Genomic DNA, 9,981 nt, shown 5'->3' on the forward strand with positions numbered 1-9,981 from the left:
CGTTTGGTAAACGACACCTAAGTCTAAAAAACACTAACAAAACTAGGTTTATAGGACAGTAATAATTTTTAAATGTCTTAATATATCACTTATTTCAACGATAATAAGTCTATAGGACGCTTTTAGACGTTGTAATAAGTCTATATGACGCTTTTAGACGTTGTAATAAGTTTATAAGACGTTTTTAGACATTGTAATAAGTTTATAGGATGCTTTTAGACGTTGTAATAAGTTTATAGGATGTTTTTAGACGTTTTAACAAAGTTTTTAGGACACTTTTAATATAAAATGTCACATTAACAATTTTATATATAACACTTTTAAAAAARTATCTTATAAACTCATCTTTTTATAAAACACTTGTTTTTATAGGGCACTTTTCTAAATAGTGTCTTATAAAATTGCTAATGTAACGCTTTATATTAAAAGTGTCATAAAAAACTTGTTAAGACGTCCAAAAGTGTCCTATAAACTTATTACAACGTTTTTAGATAAGACACTTCATTTTTTGTCCTATAATTAAGTCTTGTAAACCGGTTTATTAATGCACTTGAAAATTTTTAACGTCCTATAAACGTGATTCTATTGTAGTGAAACAACATACCTCACCACAACTCTCAAAATTTAACCTGTCACATGTCACACCTCACACCATTAAAAACCTTAATTCTACCGACCCAAAAAATACTTTTATTCATATTTCAACGATCGTCAAATACACCTTATACGACTTTACGATAAATTATATATCTTACATCAAATATTCTGGCATTTGAGCTTCAAACTTGAGACTAGATCTACCAGTTAAAACATCCAAAAACCAATACAAGAAAATTTAAAATTACGAAACTTATTTTTAAAGGAAGTAGAAAACAGCGCATTTTGTTAGTCATGAGTCCCGAACGCACGATCATCAGATAACGATCCTCATAAAGCTAGGGAAAGACGGCATCAACATGGTTGGGGTGGTCCGGTCCAGGAGGTGGAAGGTTGGGGATGTACGGTATAAGAGGAGTGCCATGCTGAACAGGCCCATGATTTATCGAGGCTTTCGAACTTGGAACGGGATCATCCTGGTGATAGTCGAGTAGGTTTACATCGCTAGCATCGTCCACTTTGTATACGTCATTCACAGTCCCCTGTAATTGGATTTAACGACATGAATGAGAACTGTGAGAAGTTTTTTACTCTAAGATATTGGTTCACATGATTTTTTTTTCTTCCAAGATTTGGATATGTTTAAAAAACATATATTTGTTTCACAATGTGAAGCCTTTTTACATGTATTTTTTTTTTTTGTTTCACAAACATGTAAAAAAGTTTCATATTGTGACAAAATTAAATCAAGCAATACGTTAGATAAAAAAAAATCATATAATATAACACATCATACATTGTATTTTTTTTAGTTCTTACATGCATAAATAATTAAATATTATTTGCATACCTTAAGTTTCCTGCCTGCTCCTCCCTGGTCTGGTACAAGAAATTGTTAGTCAATTTGGTCATAAGAAATACTCCCACATTTTACATGATAAATGTAAATTAAATAGTTTTAAAAWGACAGTTTTACCCTTAATTAATACTAGATTTAAGTAAATTAAAAGACAGTTTTACTCATAATACTTAACAGACATTTAATTTTAAAATCTAAAACTAAAATAAAAGAAGATGTAAGAATTAGTATTTACCTTATAATTTGGGAAGTTTGAGAAAATGCAATGTTTTAGTTTCAGAATTGCCTTCTAATTAGAGAAATCTTTATATCATCAACAACCAAGAGTATTTTAGGTGACATTGTGAGATTTGACTATTACATTGTGGTGTTGTTTTAGACATCACATTTTGAGGAAGAAATGCTAGATTTGAGAATGAAGATGGATATAAAAAAAAAGGTGACTTTGACTAATTTTATTTGAAGAAAAAAAAAATCTTCAAACCCTTTGTACAACAGTAGTAATATGGTTGTGTGACATGTTATTTGAGTTTTAAATAGCATAACAACAAAACTATCGTCTATACTTCTCAAATTTTTTGTAACTAACACACGGTTATCAATATATGAAAAGAAACCACTTATGAAAATCCATTCTTCGTTTTTAATTATATTATTAACTGAAGAATTATGTTTTATGTTAACTCGGTCAAGTACTTCCTTAAAATAGATATCGTTATGATAGATCCACAATAGTCTCTAAATGGAGAGAGATAAGTTATTATTTTAATCCTTTCCTTGTGTTCCCAATTCTCTAAACAATTTTTGAAATATAAAATTGTTGGAACATAAGTAAAAAACTGTTCCAACATATTATTTATATTCCCACCCACCCACACATAAACATTTACAATTTTCTAAAAGTTGTTGAAACATATTATTTTACATAAAAATTGTTTAAAATTGTCATTTTATGCGAGGTTTATTATAAATTATCAATTATAAAAAAGTTTTTTGGAATTTACCATTTTGACAATATCAAATTTGTTTAAAASTTAATTTGATTGTGTGAAAGTTTGTTTAAAAAGTTGTTAAATAACATGGTTAATAATAAAGTTGTTAAAACAGAATAGTTGTTGGAATTTGATAAAAAACTATTAGAAGATTATCCAAATCTACAAGTTCTTGTTTATAATAATACTTTTAAGTGAAATGATTGCTTTTAAAGCATGCAAATTCAGAAATAAAGCATCTCTAACTGATATATTAGAATTTTTTTCCAAAAAAAATTCTGAAACCAAAATCTCTATTAAGAATTACTATCAAACTACAACAAATACTTTATTTTAACAATTCTAACATTAATTGTATTTACCAAAATATTCTATAAATTCATCATCGATATTCTTATATATTAAAACAAAAACCTTATAAAAAATTGTAACATATTTAATCTCATGGATAGGAACAATTACAATTATATATATATATATATATATATATCCGTTTTAAAGATTTCTATCTTTATCTCATCTTTTCTATTTTGATGTACTTTTTATTATAGTCGTTGGAGAAAAAACAACTTTAAAATCTCTACTTTGAGATAACTATTGCGGATGTTACGAAAGCATCTCAATATCTATGTTATTTTAGAAATTTCCGAGTTTTTTACTTCAACAACTGTGTTAAATTCCTTTTCAAAAAAAAGAAAAAGAAAAAAAAGCAGAGAGTAGGGATAAATATTTCTACATATAAAAGAAGAAATAGAAAATGTATCATACATATTATCCTGAGGATTATAAGCAACAAAAATTGATTACCAGGTGGAGGAGGAAATGAGAGGAAGCATAGGCAGATTAAAGCTGTTACAAGCACCAACAATCCAAAACCCTTCATCATCAAATCAGAAAGCTGATGATGGCATCCAAAACTTCTTCTTAAATAAGCAATCACAACACCAAATTCATCCGCTCGTTTTCCACCCGTATGGAGTTGATTATTATATATAATATAATATAGAACCCATCACTTCCAAACAAACCCTAAATTGTGTGGTGGAGACAGCCTTTAATGGCGGTTGTGGGTAGTAATTATGGGGGATGGCTTTGTTTGCAGACACACTTATGGCGGCAATGAAATTCGAATTTAATGGTAATGACACTATGCCAGAGACAGGGGGCTTGTGTATGCGTGTTGCATTGCATGTCTGCACATGGGTTAGAGTTGGACGGTTTTTGCTATTTTAACCATCTATGTTTTAAGAAAAATTTCAACCCAATTTTAAAAAAATATTATTGAGATGGATTGGCAGGTTAAATGTGTTGAATTTCAAGAAATGCACTAAACAACAAGTGAATGCAAAATTGACTTGATTCTTATTAGCAAGTTATGACTCCTTAAATAGTCGTACAAAAGAGAAAAATGACAGGTGCTGAAAAGAAAATAAAGAACTCCTAAAAAAGACCGGGTAAACCCTACAAATCAGGGATTTATTCAACAACCTCTTTTACTAGGTACACATTAAGATGTAGACCAGGTAAACACCTAAAACACTACTACAAACCCTCCCATAAACTAACTGTGGAACGCAAGTTAGCTTAGACATCCTGTTTGCGAACTCCTAACTGTCTTCGAAACTTCATGAACAACTCGACCTGCAAAGGCTTTGTCATTAAATCTGCCAGTTGATCCTTGGATTTGCAAAACTCCAGCTTTATTGTTCCATTTTGAACCAATTCTCTGAGGAAATGAAACCTTACATCTATATGTCTGCTTCTTCCATGCATCACCGGATTCTTTGACAATTTTATGGTTGAACTATTGTCACAATACAGAACCGTCTCTTCTTGATGATCACATCCTAATTTTTCTGTGACTTGTCTTAACCAAATTGCTTGACTTGCGCATTCAGCCTCTATTGTGGAAAGTGTAACAATCGGTTGTTTTTTGGACAACCAAGAAATTGCACCTTCACCCATCATAAACACATACCTGACGTGCTTCTCCTATCATCTGTGTCTCGAGCATAATCACTGTCAGTGAAACCACTTAGTATTGTCCTCCTTTTCTTGTACATGATTCCATAGTCCAAAGTTCCTTTTAGGTACCTTAGAATTCTTTTAGCAGCTTGTAGATGTATMTSTGTYGRTTTACTCATATATCGACTAATGAGACAAACACTATACATTATGTCAGGTCTGGTTGCCGTAAGATACATAAGACTTCCTACAATCTGCTTATAATTTGATTCACAARCAGCAACTCYYTGTTCATCCTTAKTGAGATTTGTTCCAGGAACGATTGGTGTTCCAACCACTTGACATTCYATCATGCCRAAACGTTTAAGCACCTCAGTTGCATATCGTTTCTGGCTGATAAAGTTTCCTTGTGGGCCTTGTGAAACTTCAATGCCAAGGAAGTACTTCATTGGTCCCAAATTGGTCATATCAAAAGTCCTCATCATAGAGGCTTTAAATTCGTTCACCATCTCATCATTGTCCCCTGTATATATAAGATCATCAACGTAAATACTGACAATGAGTAGATTGCCTGCCTTGTTTGTCTTGGTAAACAAGGTTTGTTCTTTTGGACATCTTTGAAAGCCTTCTGTTGTGAAATATCCTTCTATGCGACTAAACCAAGCACGAGGTGTCTGTTTTAGTCCATAAAGAGCTTTATGCAACCTGTACACTTTATTTTCTGCTCCCTTTACCTCAAACCCCTTTGGCTGGTCTACGTACACTTCTTCATTGAGGTCTCCATGTAGAAATGCTGACTTTACATTGAGTTGGTATATCTTCCGGTTACGTTGAGCTCCCAATGCTACGATAGTCTTTACCGTCTCGATTCTGGCAACAGGCGCATAGACTTCAAGATATTCTATTTTGTACTTTTGAGAGTAGCCCTTGGCTACTAATCGTGCTTTGTATTTCTCCAAATCTTCGTGCTTAATAAACTTAGTCTTGTATACCCACTTTACACCTACGGATGTGGCACCGTTTGGCAAGTCAACTAAACTCCAAGTGTTATTCTTTTCGATTGACATCATTTCCTTTTCCATCGCCACTCTCCAATGCTTCTCTTTTACTGCATCTTCGAAATACACAGGATCAGAGGTTGCCATCATAGCCATATTCACAGCTGGTTCATCATCTTCATCTTCAATGTTTTCCAGTCTATCACCTAAAGAGTAGTCTTTCATCCATCTTGGAGGTTGTGTGCGTCTCTTAGTTCTAGTTTAGGACTCGGCTTCCCTCCAGAATTTATGTCACCTTCAGGTCCTCCTTCATTTGTTTCCCTACTTTCACTTTCTGATTGAGTGTGAGTGATACTTGTAGTCTCGTTGATTCCTCCATCTTCCCATTCCATGTCCATCAATATTGAGGCTGTATGAGTCTCCGTCCAGTTGTATTCTTGATTTTCTTCAAAAACAACATCCCTACTAATCAATATCTTGTTGGTATGGGGGTCAATCAACTTGTATCCCTTCGACGCTTCACTTTATCCCTAGAATACACATTTTATGCTCCGATCATCAAGTTTAATTATGCGTTCTTTGGGCACATAAGCATGTGCAATGGAGCCAAACACCCGTAAGTGAGCTACTGCTGGTTTGTTCCCGACCAAGCCTCCTCAGGTGTAACATTTGTGAGGGCTGCATTTGGACATCTATTCAAGATGTAATTGCTCCAGTTGGTTGTTTTGGCCCAAAACGTCTTCGGCATCTTCATATCTGATAACATAGCACGTACCATGTTTAATACAATTATGTTTTTATGCTCCGCAACTCCGTTTTGTTGCGGTGTGTAAGGGACTGTAAGCTGTCTTTTGATTCCATTTTCTTTGCAAGCTTCTTTGAATGCAGTGGAATTGAACTCTGCCTCTCTGTCTGTACGTAGGCACTTAATGACAAGACCTGATTAATTCTCAATCATCTTCTTGAAACATAGGAACTGGAAGTGCTTCTGATTTTTCAGCTAAGAAATACATCCATGACTTCCTGCTAAAATCGTCAATAAAACATAATATGTACCTTTTACTACCGTTCGAGGTAGGACTAATGGGGCCACATATATCTGCGTGAACTAATTCCAGTGCTTTAGCTGCTCTCCATGTGCTTTTGTTTTGGAGTGACTCACGATGATGTTTTCCAATAAGACAATCAACATATACCTCATCAACTATCTCAAGTGATGGTAAGCCTCGTACCATTTGCCTCGTCTCCAAAGTCTTTAAACCATTAAAGTTTAAATGAYCGTACCGCCTATGCCATAACTTTGTGACCTCCTGATCCTTTGTGAAAAAGCATTGCTCCTTCTCCTCTTTTAAATCTCCACGGGTTTCTGCGATTAAAATGAACATTCTCTGTGCACTCATTGTTGTTTCAACGATTAGTACTTTTGTCGGATGATATATTTTACAGACTCCATCTTTAATCAAGATAGCAAGACCTTTTTCTTGTAGTTGGCCAACGCTAATTAAATTGTTTCTCAAGTATGGAACAAAATAAACATCAGTGATGACATGACTTACATTATTCAATCAGATTCTAACGTTACCTCTTCCAACAACATTCATTTGATAGTTGTTTTGAACTGATAATCTAGGTCACAGAATTTTGATCGATCACCACACATATGATTCGAACACCCAGAATCGAGAAACCACGCATCGTTCTTTTTATTCTCTTGGACTTCTGCATATGTCATCAGTAGCATTTCTTCATCCTCAACGTAGTTTGCTTCTTTTCTCCATTCTGGACACTCATATGAAAAATGTCCAAGTTTTTGACATTTGTAACATTCTGATGTTGCTTTGTTGTAGATAAACCTGCCCTTGCCTCTTCCTTTTCCTCTAAAGAAAAATTGGCCTCGACCACGCATCCCTTGCCTATCTTGGAATGTGGCCTTCAACTCATGTTCTTCATCTCTTCCTTGGCTGTGTATCCTGATGGCAATTGAGCAAACAAGGCCACAAACAACAATCAGGACTAAAAGCAAGTATACAAATAGTCCCAATATCGTCTTTCAAGTAATAAAAGTGGTACAAGTACCGGATATCGTCCACAGGGATCGTAGTAAAAGTTTAGAAGAAAGTAAAGTTAAGGAAATGATTTCAGAAGGTGAATTCGAAGACTTTGATTAGAAACAGAGTTAACACAACTAAAAACAGGAGATAACAAATAATAAAAGCAAGCTAGGGTGTATGACTTTTCGGGTGAGATGTAAATATTATTTCCAGTCGACCAATGGTGTCAAAATGCTACAACATGAAACAATGCTAACAAATTGCTACAGCATGCAATTAGTAACACCTATTTTTACCAATTTCTTTGAAGGTATTCCTCTCGAACTTCACCAATGCATAGATATTATAGCTTTCAACCCATATCTCTATGAGGTATCCAGACCAGTGAAAGTGACAAATGGTGTCTTCAAAGTATATGGATAAGCAAATCTCTTTGTTAAAAATCACTCTCTCGAGTGGATTCCCATATCATTCAAGTTGACGTGTTCTGAATGACTCATCTCTGAGTCCATTCCACTTTAACACTTCAGAGTGATCAACCCGTTAACAACTTAGAAAATACGGACAACAAATCTTTTTGTTAGCAACTCTCTCAAGTAAACTTCTCATATCATCCAAGTTGACGTGCAATCAATGGCTCAGCTTAGAGTCCACGACAYTTTAACACTTTCAAAGTGATCAACTCGTCAAGAAGTGTCATTGGTTTTATAAAACTTGAAATGAAAAAGTAAAACATCGTTGTTACATGAAAGGGTCGACTATATTTAATTTACAAACTCACCATTTTCATCATACACCCGAGCTAATAAAATTAGCTACTCATGACGAAAAGTAAATGACAAGGAATATAAATTGCGATAAGTAAAGACATAAAATAAATGCGGAATGTAAATACGGAATATAAATGACGGAATATAAAACATGCGGAAAGCGTAATAAATAAATGACGGAATATAAAATGCGAGTAAGCGTAAATAAATTAAAGACGGAATATTAAGAACGAGAAAATAAATAAAGCGATTAAAAGAACTCGAATGTCGAAATGCCAAAAGATTACTTAATATTAAGAAGCTTGTTCTTCAAGTAGGATATCAACCTACTTGAAAAGAGAAAATGTAGAGTAAAAGGTGTTGAGGTGTGTCTTCAACATCCCCCAACATCTCTATTTATACTAGAGATTAGATAGGGGTATTTTAGACAATTCACACACTTTTAGTTCTAAAGCAACTAGAAAGTACAATAAAGTAAAACTAAGAGTTCTAATGTAACTAAAAGTACAATAAAGTAAACTAATATTTAAAAAGCAACTAAATTAGTCTTATAAAGCTCCAGCTAATCTGATCAAAAAACAGCTGTTCCAACTTTAGAAGCCTTTCAAAGGTCTTCCCATAGTCTTGTCAGTCAACTCCAAGTCTCATCCATCTCTTCTTTTACCATCAGGTCATGCTGTCACATTCCCACAGCATCAACCAGCTTCAATCTGACCAAAATAAGCTCAATTTAGACCAAAATCCACCAAAACAGGTTCAACATTCACTTTAGCATAAAAACAGAGAAAAGAGATAAAATGACTCAAAGTTGGGATATAAATGGAAAATAACCTATCAAAAAGACAATAAAAAGGTACTTTACGCACTAAATACGTAGTGCGTATCATATCCCTTGCCTCTCTTCTAATGAGATATTCAACGCCTGTTCTTCATCTCCTTCGTTGTCTCTCTTAAATTTTTGTTCGTGCACCAGCAAGGAGCTTTGCAATGCATCTACCGACAATTCATCTATGTTCTTAGATTCCTCGATCAAACAGACAACATAATTCCATTTCTCTGTTAACGTCCACAAGATCTTCTCTACAATCTTGACATCTTCCATATGTTCTCCACAATTTCGCATCTCATTGGCTATCACCATAACCCTGCCGAAGTAATCTGTAACAGATTCACCATTCTTCATCATCAAAACTTCAAATGATCTTCTTAGTCTGTTCAACTGAGCTTTCTTCACCTTCTCGTTCCCTTGGTATTTCACCTTCATGGAATCCCACAACTGTTTTGTTGTACTCTTTTGGTGATCGTTTTCATATAGATTTATTGTGATAACCAGATCCTGGTTATTACCCAAGGTGTTTAATACGTGATTATCTGATTTAATAATTACGTGATAGCATGATAATTGATACATGCCGGTATGAGAATTTATGAATTAATTGAATATATATATATATATGATTATTATGGATGTATGTATGTGTATGCATGTGGGTATGCATGGGTGCATGTGGGTATGCATAGGTGTGTATGAAGTTTTAATATGCATACACGTGGCTTGGTAAAGTAGCCGACCTTCCTTGTTTGGAAGGTATAAAAGTGGGCTTCATCCCCCTCATTTACCTTTTCCTGCCATTTTGAGAAAGTTTGAGAGTTTTTAAAAGAAGTGTTGTCCAGTTAGCAAAAATGAGGTGATTTCAAGTTGGTTTCAAGAGTCCAGTTTCAAAAGGGATCGATTTCTAGCATTTTGGT

At 34.1% G+C, this 9,981-nt stretch overlaps 2 protein-coding genes across 2 annotated transcripts; both read right to left on the reverse strand.

Annotated features, from left to right (window-relative positions):
• Positions 1 to 675: 675 nt before the first annotated feature.
• LOC112514911 lies at positions 676 to 3,463 on the reverse strand. Its single transcript, XM_025121551.1, has 3 exons — positions 3,256 to 3,463; positions 1,448 to 1,476; positions 676 to 1,139 (listed from the first exon to the last, which is right to left on the reverse strand). The coding sequence occupies exons 1-3, from the start codon at positions 3,332 to 3,334 to the stop codon at positions 936 to 938; spliced, it is 312 nt and encodes a 103-aa protein (XP_024977319.1). The 5' UTR covers positions 3,335 to 3,463; the 3' UTR covers positions 676 to 935.
• A 5,652-nt stretch (positions 3,464 to 9,115) lies between these two features.
• On the reverse strand, positions 9,116 to 9,496 carry LOC112514141. Its single transcript, XM_025120473.1, has one exon. The coding sequence runs from the start codon at positions 9,494 to 9,496 to the stop codon at positions 9,116 to 9,118; it is 381 nt and encodes a 126-aa protein (XP_024976241.1).
• Between the last annotated feature and the right edge of the window lie 485 nt (positions 9,497 to 9,981).

This window comes from Cynara cardunculus (genome assembly GCF_001531365.2).
Source record: "Cynara cardunculus var. scolymus isolate 2C chromosome LG 6, CcrdV1, whole genome shotgun sequence".
Taxonomy (NCBI): Eukaryota; Viridiplantae; Streptophyta; class Magnoliopsida; order Asterales; family Asteraceae; genus Cynara; species Cynara cardunculus.

Coding starts and splice junctions, on each gene's coding strand:
- LOC112514911 (XM_025121551.1), bottom strand. CDS start 3,334: ATGATGAAGGGTTTTGGATTGTTGGTGCTTGTAACAGCTTTAATCTGC. Junction 1,477..3,255: donor CTCATTTCCTCCTCCACCTG/GTAATCAATTTT, acceptor TTCTTGTACCAG/ACCAGGGAGGAGCAGGCAGG. Junction 1,140..1,447: donor GAGCAGGCAGGAAACTTAAG/GTATGCAAATAA, acceptor ATCCAATTACAG/GGGACTGTGAATGACGTATA.
- LOC112514141 (XM_025120473.1), bottom strand. CDS start 9,496: ATGAAGGTGAAATACCAAGGGAACGAGAAGGTGAAGAAAGCTCAGTTG.